Consider the following 24,752-nt stretch of genomic DNA (forward strand, 5'->3'; position numbering starts at 1 on the left):
TTGCCCTAATGCCTCCCTTTTTTTGGAACAGTCCCTGCTGCCAGGACTGGGTCGAGGCCCTTCTGTTCTTTCACCCTTGTTACCACACTCACCTGGAGCTGAATTCATGTTTGCCCTGCCCGCACCCCTGCACTGCTCCCCAACCCTGGCGACTCCACACACTGTGCTAGCCTGAGAGTGCTCAAGGTTGCTTTCAGCATTTGATTTATGACTGGGTCCCTCAGAAAAAGAGAGGGAGAGGGAGAGAAACATCAGTTGCCCCTCTCACTTGCCCTAAATGAGGACCCAGCCCGTAACCCAGGAGTGTGCCCGGACCGGGAATCCAGCCAGCGACCTTTAGTTTTGCAGGAGGATGGCCAACCAATGGAGCCAAGCTGGCCAGGAAATCCACCTTGGCTTTGAACAGCCATGACAGAATGTTCTGTGTACAACATTGGTCAAGCACTTCCTGATTGTGTCACTGGGTTCCCAGGGCCCGGCCCACTGCTCTCTATAAAGGTCACTGTGCTCTTCAGCCACCGGTACCACCTAACGCCAGTGCATCTTTGTCTCAGCATGACACTGCCTTGGGTCCTCGCAGTCTTGAGCCTTCTTCCTCTGCTGGATGCCCAGAGCCCAACGTGTACCAATTACACGGTGCCTATCACCAATGCCACCCTGGACCAGGTGGGTACCTGGGCCCCTGAATGCTGTGGGCAGCGATCGCCTTCTCTGGGCTTCCTTTTCCCCTGCTGGCTTATGGTCAGCCTGTTCCCCTTTTCTCCCCTGGGTCCTGGGTTGGCAGTCTGGTCGGCCTCCGAAGGCATTCCATTCCACTGCCTCCAAACTTGGAAGCCTCATTGCAAAGTCCCTCAGAGGGGCTGCCGGGAGTGGGGTGAGGCCTGATTCTCAGAGTGAGCTCCGGCGTGCCCATCCCTGCACGCCCCACTCCTTTCTGGAGCCCTCGGTCTTCCAATGTGCAAGATGAGATCTGCCCAAGTCTTCTCCCAGCCTCCATCACTTGCTCTTGGCTTTTCCCCAGATCTCTGGCAAGTGGTTTTATATTGCTTCGGCTTTCCACTCCCCGGAATATAAGGAGTCGGTGAAAAAGTTCAAGGCATCGTTCTTTTACATGACACCCAACCATACGGAGGACACAATATGGCTCAGAGAATATTCAACCATGTAAGACCCGCACAGGCCTGCTCAGCCCCAGCTTCTGGCTTCTACTCCTAGCGCCCTGGAGACCTTGAGCAAACCCCGTCCTCTTCCTGGCCTCAGCCTTCCCATCCATGAAGGGGGGGGGGGTCTGACTCTAATTGCCACTTGACTTTTCCCCCTCAGTACTAAGACTGTCTACTTCTCCTTGACTGTCTTACTGTTTGTCTCCCCTCTTCTGTCTGGCATTAGTGGGGACAGTTGCACCTATAGGACCAACCGCTTGATGATCTATCGGGAAAATGGGACCCTGCTTAAATACGGTGAGGCTTCAGGGGGAGGGCTGCTGTGTGGACTGGGGAGGTGATGGGTGGAGTGGCCTAAGGGAGGAGATGGGGTCTTTGGACAGAGAGAACATGGGAGAGGCCCACTTCCTACATCTCTGTAGGCCCAGGGCCTGCACACTGAGATAATCAGTAAGAACCGCCAACATTGCTGAGCTCTTTCTATGCGCCAGGCGCTGTTCAAAGTGCTTTACATGAGCCAACCCACTTGATACTCATGAACAGCCCTAAAAGGACAGTACAGTGATCTGATGAGGAGATGGACAAACAGAGGTGTCAGGGAGCTTCTCTGAGGTCATGCCACCTACCATGAGAATTGGGTTCACCCTCCGCAGGTCACCTTCAGTCCTGTCCCCCTTTCAACCACTCTCTGTCCTCTGGGAAGTAATGGTGGCGGCCTGTTTGCTGGACAGGCAGTCACTTCACCCACGTCTCCACCATCACTGCAGTGAGGGCACATAGCAGGAACACACAAGTGCCAATGGAATTGAACCACCACCACCGAGGAGCCTTGAGGCTCCTCTCTGAGCCTCATTTTCCTCATCTGTAAAATGGGCAGAGAGGCCCTGACAACCACAGTTCACATGAGGCTCCCCTGATTCCACATACATAAAAGTTCAGTGTCAGGCCCGGTGCACTGTTGGAGCAGGGATGTGTGGCCCAGGGAAACCCCTCGCCCTCACCAATTGGCTGTACGGCCCTGGGCACAACCCAGTTTCCTCACCTGTGAGGAAGGGACCATTGTGCTGTCCCCCTGGTCTCACCCAGAGGCTTTCTCTTCCAGTGAACGGCACAGGACACTTCGGACACCTCATGCTCCCCAAGGACCGCAGGACCTTCATGCTTGCTGCTTTCCCAGAAGACCCGCTGAAAATCGGGCTGTCCCTCTATGGTAAACATTGCCCAAACTCCCACCCAGGCTTCCCCCTGGGCCATCCACTCCTGGTGCTGGGACCCCAGACCCCCAGCTGTCCCTGGCCTGTCACCAGGACCCCCGACATCCTCACCAGTCTCTTTGCTCCCTCCTGCAGCTGACAAGCCGGAGTTGACCCCGGAGCAAATGGAACAGTTCTACGAGGACCTCAGGTGCAGAGGCATAGAGAAGTCGGAAGTTTGGTACACCGATGAAAAAAAGGTGAGTGCAAGGGAGGAGACTGGGCGCTGCTTACGTGAGGGTGCTCCTGCCTTGGGCAACCCCAGAGGCCCAGGGAGGGAAAGCTACCAGCCAGGGCTGCACAGCAAGGCAGGAGCTCCTGCTTTTAAGGGTCCACCTCACTACAGAGCAGCTGAGCTTCCGGAAGGCCCATGGCGGCAGGAGTGGATGAGAGCCCAGGCGGGACGTCTCTGGGAAATCAGGGAGGATGCGCGGAGCAGGTGGAGAGGATTGAGAAGGCTAACAGGAGGGGCAGAGCTTGGCCAGCGTGTGGTGGTGGAGCTTGGGAGAGAGACACACGTGGGGAATGAACAGTCACAATGACCTGCCACTGCCCAGGCTTCTCGACCACACAATGCGGGGCAGGCAGTGTGGTTCCCAGGGCCGGCGGAACTGCACGCAGCAAGCCCAGGACCTCCACCGCCCCAATTTTTGCTTTAACTGAGAATTACCTGAGAAATTATCTTAATACTTCCCTTTAAACCTGTGTCAAGTGAAAGGCTTTACTCGATCTTGTTACGCACAGCCATATTTGAAATCACAGAGCTGATGAACTGGTTACACTTTTTTGGATATACATGGCATACTTTCATCATTATTCAGATAAAAATGTTCCCATCTGCTTGCCACCTGAGGTCATCTCCTGGGACCACGAGTGGCACAGATTGTCCCCTTGCTCTTGGGAACCCTGGGAAAGGGCCTATGAACATAGGCACTGGAGTCGGTTCCTGGTCTACAGCCTGTCGCCCCACCTCTGCACTGGGGAACCTCGGACAAGCCACATGGCCACTAGGAGCCTCAGCCACACCAACCGCAAAATGGTGGTGAGAAATCTGGATCAACATAAGGGCTTAGCAGGTTGCAAGTGCTCTGTAAATTTCAGCTGTTCTTAAGGGTAGGAACCCCCATTCTAGAGGTGAATAAACTGAGGCTCACCAAAGGAAATGACTTGCCCAAAGTCACCCAGCTTGAAGTGGCAGAGAGTGAGTGGTTTGTGCCAAGGCTGGACTGGTGCCACAGTCCAGAGCGGACCCCACCCTCCCCCCAGAAGCCCGGTTCCCTCCCCCCCATGGTGTTTCTTCTTTTCCCACTGCCTGGTAGGATCTGTGCAAGCCACTGGAGAAACAGCACGAGGAGGAAAGAAAGAAGGAAAACGAGGGGGCCAAGAAAGACACAGCTTTGGATTAGAACCTCGGGGACTTTGGGGATCTGTCCTGAGCCCCCCACCCACCCTTTGTACCTCAGTTCTTTCCCTCTGTGGCATTAATAAAGCTTCTGCATTTGGAATAAGTCGATTGTCATGTATGCTCATTCATTCATGTGGAGGAGGCCAGCCATGAGTGGAGGCCTGGTCGTCCACTAGGTAAGACCTTGCGGGCCCCTGATTGGAAAAGCCCCCACTGAAATTCCCAGCACACATGTCCGGATGGACGATATATGGCATGGGAGACGAGCACGAGAAGGTTCCTTCTGCAGTGGGGACACATGCGAAGGTCTCCTGGAAGGGGCATCTGGACCAGCCTAGAAAGGTTAGAAGCTTGGTAACATCTGCTGTTCCCGCCACAAGCCAAGGACCTGAGAGGGCACATCTGAGGAACGTTGAGGCAGAGGACCCAAAGGCGGGCTCAGGTGGATAAGAGGCAGTGAGGACTCGGCATGTGTTGCCTGGCACAAGGACCTCATTGCAGACCTCATCTGGCCATCTGCAGAGGCGAGTTGGGAAGGCGAGTTGGGAGGGGCCTGATCGGAGGCAGGAAGGCCAGATTGGATGCCTCTGAACCTGATTAAGAGGTGGGGGCCCGGGCCAGGGCAAAGGCAGAACAGGGGAGACCGAGGGACGGAGGTCAGAGGGGCTGAGTGTCTTCATGGCAGCCTCTTGGCGCCCAGCACCCGTGAGGAGGATATGACACCTAGGAGCCAAGTTTGCCTCCAGAAACCAGCCCTCTCGCAAATGTGCCTTGAGCCCTGGAGATGGGGTCACGTGGGAGGCAGACCCACGCAGTGAAATAGAAAAACGGAGCCCCAGGGGCCAGGAGGCCAACAGGAAAAACCCGGCCTTCTTCCAGGCCCGAGGGCATCATAATTTATGGGTACATGCGGGGTGGAGCACTGCTCAGGGTGCAGACACCAGGGCTGAGTTGTTCAGAAAATTCGATGGGGGTGCCGAGCCACCTAGAGCGACAGGTGGCGTAACAGGCCTGTTACCCTGCAGCCTGACGCCCAGCCCCGAGGCTCACACGCGGACACCCTCCAAAGAGCCAGGTTCCAGGGACCCACGTCTTCAGCTTCCTTTGCTCAAAGCTGGAGCCACTGCCCTGGGCCTCCACCTTGGTCTCCCCCCATCCATCCCGAGGTCCACGGGACCGCCTCTTGGCACCCGGAAGTGTGTGGACCCAGAGACTCAGAACCTCCAAGGAATCTCCTGTCCATGTCAGCGTCACTTTCTACAGCATCACATTTTCAATTCTACTGAGGAGCAACTGAAAAACTGAAACAGGAATGGGCCCTAGTGATGGGGCAAAGCAAGGGAGGTGAGCGAGGTGGGGAAGGTTGGCGGACAGGTTAGGGGCGTTAGGAATCCTGTTTATGGCCGAGCCATGACCTGTATTGTAAGAATGCAATACGGGCATGCTGACTCCTGGGGAGAACCGGCCCATTCTCCCAGAGGGGCCTGTTGGTTAACTAAGTTACACAAAGCCCTTGGTGTAGAGCCTAAATATGTTTTAGGCAAAACTAAGCCCTTTTAGTTTTGCCTAAAACATATTTAAGCATAGCCCCCAAAGTGGGGCTTTGGAATCTCACCCAAGGGAAGGACGCTTCGCTCGGAGCTTTCCCAGCCAGACCCAAACGCCGTCTCCAGGATCCCCCAGGGTCTGTGTTTGGGTGTTGGTGAACTCCCATCTGATGATGTATGCTTTGATTCTTGCTTTTTCTCTTTGCTCTCACTTAATAAAGTGCTTAAGGATTCACCTTGGACTTGGGGTGTTCGTTGCCTGTGAACCCAAACCTCCCAATTAAGTGGCCAGGACCTCAGAAGCGCCCTCTAATGGCACACTGGCAAAAAAGCCCCAGGGAACAAGTCGGGGGTGGTGGGAAGTGTGAAAGTTTAGGGAGAGAAAATTGGTAATGACTACTACAGACTTGGGAGTCAGACCACCATGAATCTGGGCAGGTGACCCCAGGAACCACATCAGTAAAGTGGGGGACACAATGGGAACCCGAAAAGGCCGGTATGTGGACCAGGGAGTCCACCGCGCTGAGCACTTAGCTCAAGGATCGGCGTCCTGTAGGGGCTCGGCAAGGAACAGCTGCCGCCGTTTGCTGCTAAAAGAAGCACCGACAAGAGTCCAGTCTCGTGTTCAGCAGCCACCAGGTGTCTGTGTCTCTGGACTCAGTAACAAGGGGCTTGGCCAACTGGCTTCTCCATGCAGGTCCCTCCAGAGACAGGCAGAGGGACAAGACGGAGAGACAGAAGCCACCAGGAGGCAGGAAGAGTCTGGGGATGTGCACCCAACGGGTCCCCCGGGGGAAGGCGCTGTGTCCACCTCGCACCCCACCAAACTGACTTTAGAAACCGCAAGTCAATGAGACACATCAGAGACACAGGCATTTTAGGAATGTTTTGGGTTTTTTTTTTTTTTGCTTTTCTTTTTTTTTTTAAAGATCAATATTCATTCTTCTTCATTTGCCCTCATAACGAAAATAGAATTTTTAAATGCCTCAAATATACAAATATCACTGGTGCACACACATTCCAGAAAAGCTGAGGTACATGCTGCTACAGGGATGGGGAGCAGGAGACGGCCTGATCCTGGGCCACAGGGAACCCCAGGAGGGAGTGGGGGTCTGGAGACGAGGTACCGAGAGGGGTCGAGGTGCCTGGGGCGTCTCCATCCCAGCAGGCCCACAGGAAAGGTGGACCCAACCACAGGGAAGCAGGGAGTGAGTCATCCTGGGCGCTGGCACCCCAAGATATCCCAATGGGCCCAGAGTGTCCCGCCGTCAGTCACCAGGGGAAAGGTCCCTGGCCACATCTCTCCAGAGATGCCTACTCCCAAGTGTGGGTCACAGGCAGGTAGACGGGCTTGTGCCAGAGACCCTAGCCCCACCCCTTCTTACAGGCATCCTGAGGAGGATTCACACCCAGGAAAACTCCTCACTTAAAAAACTATCTGTCCTTCCACATAAAAAACACATATTATTAGCTGGAGGTGGACAAGTGCAGGAGACTTTCAGGGCCTGCATCTGGACAGAAGGCGGCCTTGGTCCCAGCACTTGCTTCTGGCGACAGTGCCCTGGGAAGTTACTTCTCTTGATGACCAGGGCCCTTTGGCTGGAAAACACTGAGATGGTGCAGGCAGGGCCTGTGCTGGAGGGAGAACTCCTCGTAAGGGGTTTGCAGGGGAGACAGCAGCAGGCTGGCGGCCTGCCCACCTGTCCGCCGTCTGCCTCCAAGCCCCGAGTGCCATCAGAAGAGGCAGGAGCCCCGCAGGCTGTGGGCCTGGCGCAGGTCGGCCGACAGGGAGCGGCTCATGTGCTTGGCGGTGGAGCGGACGCGCTCGGCCGCCTGGACGGCTCGGCTCAGGGCCCTGTTGAGCTCCTCCAGGTCCTCCAGATCCAGCGGGATGGAGTGCCGGGGTCCTCTGGCTGGCCGAGAGGAGGCTGCGGCGGGCCACTCAGCAGCTAGTCGGGCTGAGGTGGCTGAGGTAGGTCCTCCTGGAGGCGTGTAGAACCTGAGAAGACAGGTGAGCGCACTGTTAACCACAGAGAGGATGGGGTGCAGCTGAGATGTGCCAGGTTGGTCAATGATGCCGTTCTGAGCCCCAGTGAGGCCTCTGGCCCCTGTTCTCTGGGTCTCAGCTTCTTCACCTCTATGAGAACAATGAACACCTACTTGGAGGAATGTCTTAGAAGGACAATGGAAGATAAATGGAGTGCCTGACCCAGAACAGGGGCTCAGAAATGGTTGGTTCAAGCTACCTATTCGTTTCACAAATACTTCTTGACCAAGTGCTGTATGCTAGGCCCCGGGGTCACAGTGGTAAACGAACAACACAGATCCTGTCTCCTTGGAACTTGGAGTCCGAGAGCCAGGTGTGGGGGATACCAGGATCACCCCGGGCTCTGTAGGAAACACCGTTGCTCTTCGGAGCAGTAATACAGGGCAGTCCCATCGCCAGTGCAGAATGCCGGAGAAATGACATAGATATCTCGCCAAACAGATGGCCAACAAGCACCTGCAAAGGTGCTCGACTTCATCAGCCCTCAGGGAGATGCAAATCAAGACCCCACGAGATGCCGCTTCATGGATTTCACATCTGTGGGGATGGCTGAAGTCACAAGAGCGGTAATGAGTGTTGGCGAGGATGCGCAGAGGCTGGAACACACACGCTCTGCTGTAAAATGATGCAGGCCCTTTGGAAACTGGCTGGCAGTTCCCCAATCAGGAACACAGAGTGCCTTGCCCAGAGCCGGGATCCTCATCCTCGGAACCCACGGGCCAGGCTCTGAGTGAGGTGCTTTACTAGCACTGTCTCACTTACTGGGTCAGTTCTGTCACGCTTACTTCACCAACGAGCAACATGAAGCTCAGAGAAGCGAGGTGACGCAGGAGGCGGACCCAAATCTCAGTCATTCCACTTGTCCAGCCACAGAGCCCTGCCCAGGCTGCTTCACCTTTTAAGGGCTCCATTTCCTCACCTAAGACCACCTCCCAGGGAAGATCCAACAGGAAAATTCAGGTGAAAACCTCTGCCAGCTGCCTGGACACGTTAAGTGTTCTGTAAGCATCAGCAACAGAGGCCCAGAGTCAGAGAGCTGGGAAGGGTCAGTGCTGAATTCACATTCAGAGCTAAAATGCTGATACAGATCACCTGAACCTGATGAACAATAATAACCAATTCTGCCCTTTGGGATCTATCCAATGTAATCACTGGGTTCCCACATACCCCTACTTTCTGATAATTTGATGACCAGGCTGGCTGAGAGTTACCCAAAACTTCCCTAGGGCAGAAGCTGCAAAAACAAAATCTGACCACCCTCCTGGCAAGAAAGCCTCTGGTGCAGGGACTATGAGGCAGCAGACCACCAGGTGGCAGCACAGGCCCAGGCAGCTTTCAAAGGGTGCTCAGGCCTCAGACTCTGAGGACGCCCGGTCTTGCAGCAAGGGATATTTTAGGGCATCATCAGCTCAGGTTCCAGCAGCATTAGAAACACGGTGGTCTCTGGCCACCCTGTGCGTGGTATGGACTGTCCATCCATTAATTCATTTAACCCTCACCACAATCCCTTTCACAGGGGAAAAAGTAACCGGCCCAAGATTGCATGACTACCACTGGCCAGGTCTGTGGGGGCACTTAAGTCCAGGGCCTCTCTCCTGGCCCATGGCTCATCCAAGCCTGGGGACAGGAACCTGGTCAGTTCTGTCCACAGGTATGAGCTTGCAAGGGCACAGAATAGCCGCAGAAATAGAGGCCCTGTGGTTACAGTGGGCACTCGGAGTTTATCCCGGGCCAGCAAATTCCAGGTGAAACCTTCCCTGCCCAATGAGTCGGAGCACAGACAGGTGTCCCCGCCACCTCTGCTGGAGGCCTGAGCACACGGTGTGGCACAAACAGTGCGCTTGGGGCCTGCTGTGTGACTCCACGGGGGTCGGCCTCACTCTGTACGTGATACACCAGGGGGAAGCCAAGGGAGCACACGATGCCTGGGGGGGGTCTCGGCTGCCTGAGACAGGCCCGAATGCCGCCGATGAGGCACTTCACACGGAGAGGCTGGGGGCATCGGAATGGAAGGTTCTTACACAGTGGCTGGTGCGTAAGGCGTGATGGGAACCGAGGAGACGTAGGCAAAAGCAGGAGGGGCTGGTATAGAAGGCGCCGCAGCCAGATACCACAGTCCAGGGGGCGGCCGGGGCGGTGAGCCCACCCGTCTGCTCCTCGGCTTGGGGTTGGAAGTTGAAGGTATACTCCTCCCTGTGGTGGACTTTTCTGCCCCTGTCACGGAAGGACACCAGAGACAGTCTGACCACTCAGGAGGAAAAGAGAGGGTCTGCCCAGGCCCTGCCCTGTTATAGCCAGACGCTGGGAGTACCTGGATTTAGGGCACAAACCCTCCGTCCAGCGTGCTCCAGCCCTGGCTGTAGGAGCCGCCGCCCTGCCAACCGGACCCAGGCCCCAACCCCCGTCAAGGAGAGCTGAGGAAAGAGACTAAGCATTTGCTCCTACCAGAGGTAGCTGCGTCTGGGCCTTCCCCCTCCAGGGCAGACCCAAATCCACCACACAGGGGACATTGCAGGGCATCAGTGGGAGAGGGTCCCCGTGGGTTGCTGGTAACAGCACCTGGAAGACGAGAAAGATGTCAGGAGAGGATTCCGTCTGAATCATCAGGCCTGGAGTCTCCCGAGCACACCTCCTAAAGCACTGAGCTCCCCTCAGGAGCCATGCAGAGAGGACAAATTACCTCCCTCTGGGTGACGGCAATACCGATGACAACCGTGGCAGTGAGAGTCCGTATTTTATGAGCCAGGCCCTCTGCTCAGGGCCTTCAGGCATTATTTTAGCAAATCCCACAAGCCACTGGCTAGCTACTACCATCACTCCCCCATTTTACAGGTGGGAAAGCTGAGGTTCCAAGAGGTTGAATAGTTCGCCAAGGTCTCAGGGCTGGGAAGTGGTGCTCCTCTGTCTGATGTCAAGCCCAGTGAGATAGGCCCATTCTCCATGTGGGAGCATCTCATGAAAATCCCGGGCACCAGAGGGGTCAGGGGAGGACTAAAAGTGCCCAGGTAGCAGGAGGAGAGTAGGCAGCTTTTGTTCTCTCCCATGCAAATCCTCTAAGTTCCGTCCACTGGTCCTTCAGGCCTCAGCTCAGCCATCACATCCTCTGGGCGACCTGCCCACATACCAGGCTGAGGGACGTGCTCCCCAGCCCATCCTGTGCTTCCCCATCCCAGGTCTGACGGCTCCACTGGGTCACTGTCTGCTTGGCTGAGAGTTTCTTGGGGAAAGGGCTCAGGGCCCAGGATGGGAAGGTACGGGAACAAATGAATGAACAATGGAAAGGCTATTGGAACTCCAGCAAAGGCAGAGGGCCACGGTGAAGTGCCAGGGCTCTGGAGGCACAGAGACCTGGGTTCAAATTCTGGCTCCACCATTTGTAAGCTCTATGTCCTTGGGCGAATTACATGACCTCTTCGAGTACAGCTTCCTCACTCATACATCGGGAGTAAGAATAAAAGTGGCAAAATCTACTTGCTACAAGTGCGAGGATTAGTGTTTGTGAAAACCCTTAGTGTGATGCCCTACACACAGTAGGGGCTTCACGAATGACAGCTTCATCAGTATCGTCATCATTGCTTGAAAGGGCCCTGGAGCCCATCTTCTACCTTTCATTATGGATGTGGAACCTGAGACTCAGACAAGTTAAGGAACTTGCTTAAGGTCACACAGCAAGTCAGTGGCAGAACCGGGACTAGCAACAGCTGTCCACATTCTCAGGCCACCGCTCTCCCCACTACTCTTCCCCACTGGGCTTGGGAGAAGGGGTGAGGAGTGGAGGGAGGGTGGAGGCGAGAGAAGATGCAGTCATTGCTGCCAGCCTCGCTGCTGCCTGGCATCCTCCTAGTAGGACCCTTCACGAACTTCTTAAATCATGTCCATGGCTTCTCCATGTCAAGGTCAAGGAGGGAGGCTTTAGGCAGCAGCACCTGGGGCAACAGGCGTGAGGACAGGACACCCTGGGGGGCCTGAGAATCCCAGAAAAATCTGGTTCCCTCGTCTGTGCCTTTGACCTGCCTCCAAGCTCAGGGCAGGCCCACGTCTGGCCCCACTGTCCCCTCCCCGGAGAGAGGAAGCTGCAGCCTCACTGCCGTGGCCGCTTCCACTCCTTACCTGTGTCCTGGGTCCTGGCAGGCTGGCAGTGGGGACAGGAGACTGTGCTACTGCCTCTTGGGACAATCTTGGGGGTCAGAACATGGTATTCCTGGCCTGGGGATGAACACAGAAATTTCGATGTCAGCTCCCTACATGGCTGCAGAATTGAGGGGGACTTCATATCGTGACCTCTCTCCTCTCTCTCCAAATGGTTTGAACAGGTGCTCTCTTCTAGTGTGCACTCATGCACAATATATATGTGCATAAATACGCGTCTATGATATACGTGTATATGTACGTATACACATGTACATACAGGCACATTGATCTTTCTGTTTACGGTGAGCTCTCTCAGACTCCCGTTCCATCTCAGGTTCTACTGAGGTACACCCTGCTCCGTTCCCGACCTACAGAAGCAATCAACACGCCGAGGCTGGCTGGTTGGGATGGGAATGGCTTGTGCAAGGGGGCCCTGCAGCTCAGGGAGTGGGTGCATCGCATTCCAGGTCCACCCCGTAGTCACAGAGGCTTCTGAATGGTTGCTCGGGGCTGTATGCATGGGGTAGGCTGCGGAGTGCCTGGCAGATAGAGAGCGCTCGGTGTTGTCAGAAAGTTGGTCGGACTCTCAGACCCTCACCCCATCCCTGGCTTGGTGCATCTCTGAGTCTTAAATAAGATCTGCATGTTACCTGATGACTGGCCACTTCTCTCCCTTCCGCTGTGCTCCCACTTTATACGCCATGTATCGCTCTGGGGTCCCCGGAACTCACTGTGGCTCTCACTTCCAACTCCTTGGCTTCCATCTACCCCATGGGGGGAGGGGAGGGAAAGTGCCTCCTGTCTCCTGCCTTGCCCCCAGGACTCAGCTATACTAATCTGAGGTTCACCACTGTCCCTCCCAGTAAGGGGTGGGTGAGCGCCACGTCTGTAACTCACTTCCTATGATAATTAACACATTTGCTGTTAATACTTATTTGTTATGTCTTCTCTAGTCAGATTCAGGAAAATAGGAGCCCTCTCCATATTTGTTTTAATGTTAAGCACTTTAAAATCCTACTAAGTGTCATCTCAAGCTTCACTCTGTGCTGGGTGCCTGGTTCCTAAGACAGAGGGGCCCCCTGGGGAATCAGGCTTGAAGGTCGGGCAGGAGTAAATGATTCTGTGTGTGTCCTGTAGCCCGGGTCCAGCAAACAGCAGCTGCCTCATAAACTCATTATGATTGACCAGCTGAATGCGCGGAACCAAGCATGGGCCCTGGCAACGGGGAGGCACCAGAAACCATTTGCTGAATGAACGGAAGTACCGAGATTCACAGAGGCCACGCTCCCTGAAGTTTTCCATATCACAAGACTCAAAGAAATGACACTATTTGAATGGCTAAATGGCGAAGGCTTCTCATAATAGAGAAGACCACCCTGGGGACAGCACGCATCCCAGCCCTCCCTCCTGGCCCACCTGTATATTGGCCCCGGAAGGTGACCCTGTCTGGCCGATTGGTATTGCGAATTCCTCTCATTTTGTCCCGAGCTGCCTGTGGGCTGTCCCTGGTGGTCCTGCCCTTCTCAGAGGACAGCCTTGGGGAGGTTGGCTCAGATTCAGTACCTAGGGTGGAAAGAGAGGGGCATCAGAATGGACAGGCAGCTTGGGGAGTGAGTGTATCTAATCCCAGATCCACCCCTTTGTGGAAACAGCCCACACAACCAGACCCCCGACTTTGTGCTCAGCACTGGTCTAGACACATTGCCGGTGCCGTGCCGTGCACCCCACAGCAATCCCGGGAGGCAGGCGCTATCTTTCCTTTCCTGTTAACTGTCCCTTTAACTGCACGGGACAGGTGGACCGCCTGGTCACTGATTCCCGAGCTGTGTTACTCTAGGCAAGTCCCCTACACTTCTGGGCTTGGGTCTCCTTATATTTGCAGAACATGAATATTATGGCCCAGCTTACAGTGAAGATTAAGTGAGGTGATCTACAGGGTCCGGCACAAATAACACCCCTTTTTTATTATGAAAAGCACAAGCATGTCATTCTGTAGCATAACAATATTACCCTCAAGCACACCATAGGACATGTTAGGGGAAGTGTTTGAATTAAAACTTTGAATTATTACCCCCATATTATTACCCTGCCAACCACACTCACGCAGGCCTGACTTCTGCCGCACCCTGTGTATATCTTACAGTCACAACAGCTATTGCTGGACATGTGTCATGCTTCAGAGCACCACAGATGCCTAAAACAGATGCACAAAAGCCTTCTTCAAGTTTTTTCTAAGCCTGTTGCTGCAGTCTCTCACCACTGAACCAAAGTGCTCAGACTGTGGCCTCCAGAAATCTGTTTTGGCAGATGGTCACTTACTCCAGGACAGTCGGGGCACCTCCCGAGGCACTGAGGAGGACCTGGCTCGCCGCCTTCCTGTGGGAACAGCTTGCTCAACACCTCCAGGATCAGTGGACAATCTCTCTGCGGATCTACTAGCAAAAGAGTGACAGCTGATGTCACTGGGTGAGGTTTTATGCAGCCTTAATGTTTTTTAAAACATATTTATTGATTTGAGCCCTGGCTGGTGTAGCTCAGTGGATTGAGCATGGGCTAGGAACCAAAGGGTCGCCAGTTCGATTCCCAGTCAGGGCACATGTCTGGGTTGTGGGCCAGGTCCCCAGTGGGGGCCATAGGAAAGGCAACTACACACTGATGTTTCTCTCCCTCTCTTTCTCCCTCCCTTCCCCTCTCTCTATAAATAAATAAATAAATAAATAAATAAATAAAATCTTTAAAAAAATGTTTACTGATTTGAGAGAGAGAGTGCTTCTCTCTAGAAACATCAGATGTGAGAGAAAAACATTGATTGGTTGCCTCCCATATGCGCCCAGACCAGGAATCAAACCTGCAACCTTGGTACGTGCCCTACATGCCCTAAGTGGGGACAGAACCTGCAACCTAGGCATGTGCCCTGACTGGGAATCAAACCCCCAACTTTCCGGTGTTCAGGATGACACTCCAACCAACAGAGCCATCTGGCCAGGGCAGATGTTTTATGCAGCCTTTAAAGATGATCGGTGAGGGGCCAGCCCAGAGAAATACTTTTAATGGGAGGAGAGCAGGGAAGTCCAAACTCAAGACCCTGGGGTCAGAATCACAGGAAATGGATCTGGGCCTCTCTGACCCTCAGTTTGCTCATCTGTCAAATGGGGATAATAAGAGCAATTACTTCAGAGCGTTGTTGGAAGGATTAGTGAGACAATGTCCCCAAAACCCTTAACCTAGTGCCCTCCCAGACATCCGTTCCTAGTTCTCTGATCCTGTTATCATCCTGGAGGGATATCTGCTGAGCGAGTGGGTGGGGGGTGAGAGTCCTGAAGATACTTTAGCTCTTCAGTTGGATGGTGAGGTCCGGGGTATTCATTGTATCAGACTCTATTATTAACAGAGTCTGATACAATGATATCTTCATGCACCAAATATAACACAATAAAAAAAGAGTGAATGAACGATTAAATGAATGAGGGAGGGAGGGAGCGGTGTGGCTGTGCATGTCCACACATCTGGAAGGAGCCAGAGGCCGTCCACGTCTGCCTTCTGTGCCTGTCCCCAGGGCACAAGGGTGGGAGTTTGGGGGTCACCCACCTGCCATAGTGAGAGCCCCAGGTGGCTGGGGAATCTGCTGGCCAGTCCCGGGCCCGCACAGGGCGGTCGTATGTGGACGCTGGCTGTGTGGGGCTGTCCTGGGGTGGCTGGTGCAGGCTGTCCTCCAGCCGGAGCTGGAGCCGGGACACCTCCTGTTGCAGCTCGCGGATGGCCTGGCTGGGGTGGGGTGGGGACAGCAACAAAGAGCAGATGCACATGAACAGAGCGGCAGCCACCCCCAGAGTTCTGCCCCATGGGGCAGCCTTTGTCCCTGCCAGGAGGCGTGGGGTCCAACTCCACTGTTACTTCATTCTAAGCCGTTCCTAAGTGTCCACAGTTCTTGCTATTCATCTTGAACCTCTGAGTTCTCATCCCTGCACTTTCAGTGAACAAAGCAAAACTTTCTTCGAGGCTCTTCTGTCCTACCATGCCCGGCTCTATCAGACTCTATTATTAACACACGAGTGACCAATTCTCAAGACAGAGACAAAGATACAGAATACAGCGGGTGTCGGCTAAAATTTCCCTTTAAAATCTGAATTCTGACCTTCCTTGGCTCCTGGGCTGCCCGCCTTCTTCTACCTCTGTCTACAGAAATCCTATCTATCCTTTCAGGCCTGACCCCTTCCCACCCTTCCCTCCTTGGTTCCCCCAAAAGCTTCCTGTTGTTCAAGCCCCTCTCTCCGCTCCTGGTGGAGATGCTTACACATGTGCCTCCCCAGCCACAGTGAGCCGCTGGCAGGCAAGAGAGCAGGCCTCCCCAACACATCACCCCCGAGACCCTCGCACCTCCCAGATGCTCTGGGACCATGACTGAACAGGACTCCAGGCTCCAAGAGGGAACAGAGTAAGGGGCTGCCAGAATCCCTGCGAACCCCAAACACAGCGCAACCTCTTATCGGAAGTTATCTCAATGAGCTACTAGCACCTAGGGAGTGAATACTGTCTGCATTTCTCTCCAACCGCTCCCTCAATCTCTAGTCTCATTCTGAAGGTATCACGGGCACTGTAGCAGATAATTCCACCTGGACAACCCCCCCACTCCCAACCCCAACAGAGGGTCAGAATCTGCTTCGGCACTGCCGTTCCCCTGGGCTGATGCAGGCTCTCCATCTGCTGTCTGGGGCCAGCTTCCGGAGTGGGGGCTCCCCTCAGGGTTAGCTCTTGCCTGGTGACCCCCGGACTTGTCAGTGAGTGTCCCCTGGCATCACCTCCAGCAATCATCAGCTCTCAGATAAGTCCACAAGAGGGACCCGGGAGGCCTCGCTCTGGCTGGGCCCCAGTGTGGTGCGTGTCCAAGGGCAGTCGGTTCCCCTGGCAATCCCCAAGGAGACGCTTGTTGGGGTTTCCAAGGCAAACTGTGAGGGCCCTGCCACCAGTTAACCCCCGGAAGGCAGGGCCCGAGGCAGCTCGGTTCCTGACCCAGGCCAAAGGCCACTGAACGAGGGCCTGGGACTTGGAACTCCCGCCTGGGTGTCACCATCTCTGGCTTTTAAAAAAAAAATCAGGATCTGAATTTTCCTGACTTAATTCTTTAGGGACTGAGCTGGCACTTAAAATTCCTCTTTCCCTGCAAACTTACCCCCCCTGCTGGGCTCCCACTTTTGTGCCAGCCCCAAATTGGACATTCCAGACCCTTCTCTTTTCCTGAACACCCCTAAAGTTAACCCACTACCAAGTCCTGTGGGCCCAACGCCTAAACATGTCTTCTCAGATGCACCCCCTTCCCTCCCATGGCCCCTCCCTCCCTGGCCCGGCCTCCCTCTTGTGGGAGGGAGGGGCCATTCTCACCCTTGTGGCAGCCAGAACTCCTTCTAAAATGTAAGCCTGACCCAACTCCTCTGCTTAAAATCCCCCTTACTGTCTCAGGTGAGTCTTTTTTTTTAATCCTCACCCCAGGACATGCTTATTGATTTTAGAGAAAAGGGAAGGGAGGAAGACAGGGAGAGAAACACCAGTGCAACAAAGAAACACTGACCAGTTGCCTCTTTTACTTGTTCACGTCCTGACCAGGGACCGAGCACACAACCTTTTGGTTTACCAGGCGACACCCAGCTGGCTGTAGAAAAGGCTGGCTAATGGGGCCACACCAGCCAGGGCTCGAATTGAGTCTTTATGTATTCACGCATATTCAGTGAACACCTCTGAGCCGAGGCCCCATCCGAACCTCTAACCACGGCATTGAGGCCCTCCAAGGTCTCCCCCAGGTCTCCCCATCAAACTCTCTCTGCCTTTACTGCTCAACACCCATCACCTCGCACTCAAGAATCTGGACAGAATGAACGTTTGACTCCTCCAAGCTGATGGTACCTCCCACCTCGAGTGCTTTGCACATGCTGTTCCCTCTGCTCAAGATACTCTTTCATGCCTCTTCCTCTGGTCTCAGCTGAAACACCACTTCCCCCAGGAAGCCCTCCCTGAAGCCTCTGATTGAGCTAAATGCCCCTTCTCTGTGTTTCAACAGTCTCTTGAGCCGCTGCCCTCACTGTAGTTATCACACTTAGGGTGTGACCACATGCTTCTTCGTCCAGGGTGAGCCTTCTGAGGGTGAGCCTTATGAAGCTGAGGACCGTGTCTTGTCCACTGTGGTATTCCCAAGGCCTGGCATATCGCAGGCAAATAAGCCTCTAATTCCTAGGCTGATGTCAGGGAGACTGCAGAGTACACTTGCTAAACTCAGACCTGGAAGCCAAACACCAGCAGCCGGATCGACTTTACACAGACACCACATGCCAGACGGCCCCATGACCACAGAGCCGCAGAGGCCTCGGACGGGTCACTGCGGAGCAGTCTCCCAGGGCACCCTGGGGTTCTAAAACCCCACAAAGGGGTGTGTGATTGGTCCTTGGCCAAAAGCAACTTAGAGGAGAGTAAGAGGGTTGGCCAACCTATTTTCCCACTTCTGTTCAACCACGCCAGGAACAACTTTCTTAGTAGAGAAATTGTGCTGGATCGAAAAGACGAAAACTGAAAAGCAGTCTCTTCTGAGTTCATATGAGAATGCACGACTGCAGAAAACCTATCCCTGGTGAGTTCCCCTTCCCGCCTGGGAAGGAAAACATTGGGTTTCAGCACCAGAAAGGTGAACCTCTAGGTCATTTCCCACTGGCTGGAGACGTGTCCTCCAAATCCGGGTCCCACAGAAACAGCGGGAAAGGCAGGACGCCTGCGTCCCCCGGGTCCCAGCACAGCCGCCACTGGCAGTGAAGGCTGAGCAAGCCCCTACCTTCCTTGAGCCTCACTCTCTTGTCTCTATGATGACCAGGCGTCTGACTTACTCTCGCCCTGTCCTGGTGAGGAGGGCCGGGGTGGTCTCTGACGGTCCATGGGGCAGAGCAGCAGCCGCAGGGGCCGGGGTAGAGGGTGGGCTGACTCTCGTGCTGGGATGGGGCTGTTCAGAAATCCGCTTCCGCCCCTCCAACTGTGAGCTGGGCGCAGCTAGGGAGGCAGGAACAAGACCAAAGTGAGCTGATGTGGAGAAGACCCTCCATGTGCACACTTCTAAGGGTGGAAGATTGCGGGGGATAGGGGTAAAGAGGTCACAGACGAAGCTCCTGATGAGGTGATGACCCACTGACCTCAAAACCCGAAGATGGGGTTTTTGCTAGGAGTCCGGGGTGCTGTGCTAGGCCTGCCGAGCTGTTTCTAATTAGAATGCCCCCTCATAGTCCACTCTTCTGGCACCAGATCCAAATCCCTGGGACCCTCCCCCTGCAAAGAGCTCCCTGTGCTTCATGTGAGTCCCCCAGACTCTGTCACGCATCTCACCGTGTTGTCCTGGGATGGGCTTCGGAACCTCCACCTCTCCCTGGATTACAGTCACCCCTTTCCCTGACAGCATGTTTTGGGGGCGAGCATTCCTGGCTCCAGCCTCCCAAAGGGATGGGCAACCAGAGGTTAAGACCGCTAATCTGGTCTGTGCATTAAAAACAATGAGCCCGCCCGGGCTGGTGTGGCTCAGTGGCCTGAGTGCTGGCCAGTGAGCCAAAAGGTGGCTGGTTCAATTCCCAGTCAGGGCACATGCCTGGGTTTGGGGCCATGTCCCCAGCAGGGGGTGTGCAAGGGGCAACCACATATTGATGTTTTTCTCCTCTTTCTAACAATAAATAAAATCTTAAACAAAGAAACAATGAGCCCTCGGAATACTACTGAGCGATAAGTAAAGAAAAAAACACAAATACGTGGAACAATCTACATAAATCTCCAGAGAATTAGGCTGAGTGAAAAAGCCAATCCCAAAAGGTTGTAACTTATATGATACCATTTATACAAATAACCTTCTAGAAACGAGAAAATTATAGACACGGGGCAGAGAGGAGTCATTTCTGGGAGCTAATGAGAGGGTGGAAGGAAGGAGGTGTGTCCCTAGCGGGGCCACACGAGGGTCCTGCTGTGGAGGGACCCTGACTGGGTCCCCGACAGTGTCTGGTTGGTACCCCACTACGATTCTGCACGACGTTACCACTGGGGGAAGCTGCATGAACGGCGTGCAGGATCTCAGTGTATTATTTCTTACAACTGCCTGTGAACCTACCAATAATTAATAAAACTTTCAATTAAAGTTTAATTTTTAAAAATGTAAGTGATGAACTTTAAAAGGAGGCAAAGCTAATCTGAGGGGTCAGAAGTCGGAGCCACGGTTACCTTTGGGGGCAGGCAGGGGCAACAAGAAGGGGATGGAGGGGACTCTGGCGCTCTGAGCATGTTGCATTTCTGCGTCTGTTCACTTTGAGAAAACTCATCAATTTATGGTTTTTCCTGCACATTCTATTTCAATATAAAGCTCACATGCATTTTTAAAAGTAAAAAAATAAATTTCAGATAGTTTTAATAGACATGGAATGTGTTCACAATACAATGTGTAGTGAAAAAAAGGTTATCGAACGTTAATGTACCCTACTTCTGTTTTAAGTGTAAATACACACACACACACACACACACACACACACACACACACACACAGACGGCGTCTCACAGGCTCTGCTCTGAGATGTCCGCAGCGACAGTTTGCAGCATTTTCCTTTGTTCCCTTTTGCCTGTCCTGGCTAATTTCAAATTTTCCTACAATGAACCTGCATGATATTCTGTATCCTGGAGGGTAGTGCAAGTTTGGGGGTTGGTTTGATTTTCTAATGTAGGTAACCTGGGCACCCCCAGGTCCTGGCCAACCCTGGCGCACCCACTCACCCACGTCGGCTGCCATCCCTGGCTCCAGGTGGAAGCTGGGTACCCTCTGCCGGAGAGGACTGTCCCGCGTGGAAGGGTGTCTCTGGGAGCGGCTCCTGGGTGTTCTTGTCTCAGTGGCTTTTCTGGGGACCAGAAGACCCCTGGCCCGGGGGTAGGAGGCTGCATCCCGGGGCACAGAAGCAGTGAAGGGCTGGGCCAATGTCCCTTGGGTTCTGGTAAGTCACAGAGGGAGGGACACTGTGAGGTCACACAGAGGGAGGCTATAGCCTCTGAGCCCCTCCTGAACCAGTGACCTCCTGCCTACAGGACTGTGTGCCCCAGATAGGAGTCTTACTGAGGAGGCACCCCCATTACACATGCATTTCCTTACAAACTACAGTTTCACACCTGTCCACCAACATAGGCAAAATTATAAAGCTCAATTGTGCTCTTAGAAAATCCACAAGGAAATAGAATTTCTAACCCTTTCTCCCCACACAGCCCTGGGTTGCCATGTGGGCCTCCCGAGGGGCCTGCACCTGGCCTTGAAGACCATCAGTACTCATGGCAGCTCCATCCCTCACCCTTCACCTAAGTCCCCTCCCCCCTCTCCTTGCCCTTGGGGTTCCAGCCACCCCTTCCCCAAGCAACCACCCCACGGCCCTTTTGGCCTTACCTTCTGCTCACCTCACACAACCCTCCAGTTCTCATTTACTCACCGTTCACCTGGTTATTTGCTCAACAAATGTTTATTTTCTGGTCTGTCGCTAATTGGCCGAGCGATGCTGGGCAAGCCACTTTCCCTCTCTGAGCCTCAGTTCCCCTCCATCAATAAGATGGGGGAAGGAACCATTGCTGAGGGGATGGTGAGGTCTCTGAGAATGCCCAGCCCATCCACCTGTTCTGGGCTCAGAGGCCACTTCGGTTCCCAGGCTATCCCATGTGTGTGGCACTAATGGGACAATGCTGGGGGTCCCCGGGGTATACCTGATGTGGGAGAGCCGATGCTCTGGGGTCTGGGTGAGGGGTGACACTCTGCTGGTTTCTGAGCCCACAAAGCCACTGTCTGTCTCGGGTGACGCCATCCAGGACTCCTGTAAGAGACAGTGTCCCTTTAAGTCTGAGGAATGCGCCTGAGGCAGACTAGGAGAACCTTCCCAAACCCTGGCCCGGGCCTCACATTCCAGAAGCTAACAGACTGGACTGGGGAGGCTGGCCCAGCTCCCAACATCCCAGCTCAGGCCCTCAGCACCCGGCGGGGTGCAGAGTCTCACCAGGCCGATAACAGAGACTCCACGCTCACACAGGGCCCTGAGCAAGTTCCCTCCCCTGAAAAGTGGGAGCCAGGGCCCTGGCAAAGGATACTGCAAATTTCCTGAGCTGAGGAATAGAAAGAGGAGAAAGCAGTGCCGTTATGAGATGGGGATGCTCATTGCCGTGTGTGTTCTGTCCTGGGCCTGGGCCGTCATGGCCCTCTCTGACTGCAGAATTGCCCCACGAATCAGGAGAACAAAACCTACCAAACATCCTGCACGTTGGGTCTCACATGCAAGGCACAAAGGACACGAAGAGAGTCGCCCAGGTGCCTGCCCTCATGAGCTCACGGTCTGGTGCAGATTCCTTACCACGGGCTGGCTCATTAGGACTACAGGGGTCTGTGTGTGTGTGTACTTACATATGTGTTCTTCTATGGGACTAAGTCATATTCCACTGTGTACGTCACATTCCCCTAGCGATCTGTGATCCTGTGACAGTCTAAACACCACTGCTCCAGTGGCACAAATGGCACGGAGTCACGGATGAGCCCCCAGCTGAGCTGAGCAGGCGCAGAGCTACACGCTCTCTCAGAGGAGGAACGAGAGCCACTGGCAGAGGGACAGGGGTGGGCGAAGCTAAGGCAGAGGGGAGGCATTGGACATAAGCCCTGTATGTTGGGCAGGACTGTGACTGGCAGTGACAGGAGCAGGCTTTCTGAGGAGGCATGGCGTGAGCAAAGGCCCGGAGGCAGAAAGCTCCCCGAGGTTCTGAGCCCGTTCCCCCGTGTGGACACCTACCTCCGGATGCGCACCACCAGCCTGGGGTAGAGACTTGTGTGCAAGGCGCTCAGAGACGCCGCTGCCCTCTAGGCTGGTCAGACTGCTTTGGTGGGACGCCGTGGACTTGGTGTCCTGCCCATGGGGTGGCCTACCCGGGCCCGGAGGAGCTGCCTCGGCCTCACCCAGGCCCAGCAGGGGCCCATCTCTGGCCCTGGGTGCATGGAAGCCTGGTCTCCTGGATGATATCTGCCCCACAGTCTCCCTGGCAGAGAAGGAGAGGATGTCACGCCCTGGCCTGAGCCAGGCAGCCCTGTGTTGGGAATCGAGCATTCAGGGCACAAGCACTGATCAGACACCCCCAGATGTGCACGCTGATTCTGCCACCTTCTGGCTGTGTGACCTTGGGCAAGGCACTTCCCTTCTCTGAACTTCAATTTTCTCAACCACAAAATGCAATGCCAATCAAACCCACCCAGAGGAAATGGTGTGGAAATCCACGAGTGAAAGCTTCATTTCCCAGGCTTCGGGAATTTGCATACCATCTTCCCTATTTCAGCCACTCCCATAAACTTCAGTCTACTCAAAAAGACTCCACCTCACTGTTCTAAAGAGAGGACCAGTGTTTTGCATTGCAAAAAGAAACTAACATTGAAAACAAATGCAAGAAACACAAAAACAACATTATCATATTCTAGATAGATCCTGTTGCCCGCTAAAGGTTGTGGGCCTGGGGCCTGCTCTCTTCTCTCTCTTTAAAGGAAGGTGAAGAAAGACAAAGTTGCACCCAGACCCTCTCCTTGTTGCACTTAGATGGTCTGAGACTGACAAGGAGAATATTGCTATTTAAGGCTGCTTCTCTCCTCCTGAATATCATGGCCCGCACAGCCCCCAGTCGTTCCGAGTGCCATCAATGGCATACGTGGAGAGACGCTGAGCTACAGGTCATGAAAGCCACGTCTAAGTTGTGAAGAGTTGTCTCGCTCACAAAGACAATCACCGCCCTCATTGTTTCAGGACTGGATGGGTCAAGCGGCGGGGGCTCACGACGTACTCCAGGGGGGTCCTGTGACTTCTCCCAGCCTGCACCGGGAGTTGCCTTGAGGAAAGCCTGCCGGTCTCTGCCGTCCCTGGAGCTGGAGCTGACCCATCCACTGCCAGAATGCTGCCCTGTGCCTCCCGCTCCTCCTCCTCTGTCCTCATGGCTTCTGGGAGGGACTTCACACTGAGGTACCTGTAGAGGGACGCACAGAGGGGGCATGACCCTTGTCCAGCAGGAACAGCCCAGATCCAGCCCTTGGGCCAGACTGGTGGGCACTCACCGCTCCAGGAGCCCATGGAAGTCTTGCTCCGCCTGCAGCTCCTTGTGTCTGAGTCGGGCCGGGAGTCCTGGTGGCCTGTCCTCCACCTCACTGCCAGCAGGGCTCATCTCCCCGTTCACGTGCAATGCACAGGGGTCAGTGCTGGTGGTGTTGGGCTGGGGGCCAGAAAGGAGGAGGAGAGGAGATTCAGCAGGTACACAGACACCGCTTATTAGGGACCTACCTCCTGTCAGGCTCGTGCTGGGTGGCGAAGAGTCAAAAGTAGGTTAGACTCGCCCATGCCACCAATCTTTCACGTGCGTGCGAAATGTAGGGGCTGGATCATGAGATTCTCAACACTAACTGTCATTAATTGAGCACCTACTACATGCCAAGCAGTGTACTTCACAACACTCTTATTAGTACACGCGGTTATTACCATCCATTTTACAGACATGTAAGTGAGGCGCAAATGATTTGCCCAAAGTCACACAGCAGTGAGGGGCAGAGCTGAGATTTCAGCCCTAGATTTCCTGCCAGAAGCATTTCTTTTGACCCTTCCAATTTCAGTATAGACACCCAGCCCCCCAAAACACTTTCACTGCAAGAGCATGGAAGCTCTTTATGCCCTTCCCCTTTTACCAGTTAGTACCTGGGGCAGCGCCGGCTAGAGTTTTCCTACCCTCTGGGGCCGAGCACACTGTGAGAGAATTTCCCCTATAACCCAGGGCCCCAAGACATCAGCGGTCATGGGTATTCTCCCAGTGCCCAGCTCTCCACCTGCACTGGCCTACCTAACACACCACCTGTTCTCTTGCTGTAACTCCCACCAGATGAGTCTTTGCAGCACAGGGGGCAGGGAGCAGTGGCAACAAGGCACAGAGACTCCGCCTCGGCCACCCATGTGACCACTGCAAAACAGATCATGATAGTCTCTCATGCTCTGTGACATGGACTGGAGAAAAATTCTACCAAGCCCCTTCCACGTACGGCCCTTGATCAGGGTCTCCCCTCTCGGTGAACAATCTCCAAATGTGTCCAGTACCAAAAGCTAGAAGCCTGGAGGTCATCCTTGGTTCCCTTTCCTCTCACCACCATTTCAAGTGCGGTCAGTGTGC

At 54.3% G+C, this 24,752-nt stretch overlaps 2 protein-coding genes across 6 annotated transcripts in view; one reads left to right on the forward strand and one right to left on the reverse strand.

Annotated features, from left to right (window-relative positions):
* The first annotated feature begins 508 nt into the window (after positions 1–508).
* Positions 509–3,924, forward strand: LOC118995958 (alpha-1-acid glycoprotein 1-like). Its single transcript, XM_037059132.1, has 6 exons — positions 509–666; positions 1,022–1,164; positions 1,390–1,460; positions 2,266–2,373; positions 2,513–2,616; positions 3,736–3,924. The coding sequence occupies exons 1-6, from the start codon at positions 556–558 to the stop codon at positions 3,820–3,822; spliced, it is 624 nt and encodes a 207-aa protein (XP_036915027.1). The 5' UTR covers positions 509–555; the 3' UTR covers positions 3,823–3,924.
* Positions 3,925–6,260: 2,336 nt separating this feature from the next.
* The window catches only part of AKNA (AT-hook transcription factor), a 51,468-nt gene continuing 32,976 nt past the window's right edge, over positions 6,261–24,752 (reverse strand). For 4 of the 5 annotated variants that reach the window (XM_037059123.1, XM_037059125.1, XM_037059122.1 and 1 more), the window contains exons 10-22: positions 23,656–23,810; positions 23,388–23,567; positions 22,355–22,598; positions 21,288–21,394; positions 20,322–20,533; positions 18,413–18,572; positions 15,135–15,311; positions 13,866–13,981; positions 12,963–13,109; positions 11,526–11,621; positions 9,861–9,974; positions 9,437–9,629; positions 6,261–7,367 (exon numbers count right to left, since the gene is read on the reverse strand). In XM_037059123.1, coding sequence (XP_036915018.1) covers positions 7,103–7,367; positions 9,437–9,629; positions 9,861–9,974; positions 11,526–11,621; positions 12,963–13,109; positions 13,866–13,981; positions 15,135–15,311; positions 18,413–18,572; positions 20,322–20,533; positions 21,288–21,394; positions 22,355–22,598; positions 23,388–23,567; positions 23,656–23,810 — 2,166 coding nt within the window. In that variant the 3' untranslated portion in view covers positions 6,261–7,102. The remainder of the gene's footprint in view (positions 7,368–9,436; positions 9,630–9,860; positions 9,975–11,525; positions 11,622–12,962; positions 13,110–13,865; positions 13,982–15,134; positions 15,312–18,412; positions 18,573–20,321; positions 20,534–21,287; positions 21,395–22,354; positions 22,599–23,387; positions 23,568–23,655; positions 23,811–24,752) is intronic. The other variant, XM_037059124.1, reaches the window with a different exon arrangement.

Source organism: Sturnira hondurensis, unplaced genomic scaffold (assembly GCF_014824575.4).
Source record: "Sturnira hondurensis isolate 20B ecotype Veracruz unplaced genomic scaffold, ASM1482457v3 Scaffold0010448, whole genome shotgun sequence".
Classification (NCBI taxonomy): Eukaryota; Metazoa; Chordata; class Mammalia; order Chiroptera; family Phyllostomidae; genus Sturnira; species Sturnira hondurensis.

Coding starts and splice junctions, on each gene's coding strand:
- LOC118995958 (XM_037059132.1), top strand. CDS start 556: ATGACACTGCCTTGGGTCCTCGCAGTCTTGAGCCTTCTTCCTCTGCTG. Junction 667..1,021: donor CCAATGCCACCCTGGACCAG/GTGGGTACCTGG, acceptor GCTTTTCCCCAG/ATCTCTGGCAAGTGGTTTTA. Junction 1,165..1,389: donor CTCAGAGAATATTCAACCAT/GTAAGACCCGCA, acceptor GTCTGGCATTAG/TGGGGACAGTTGCACCTATA.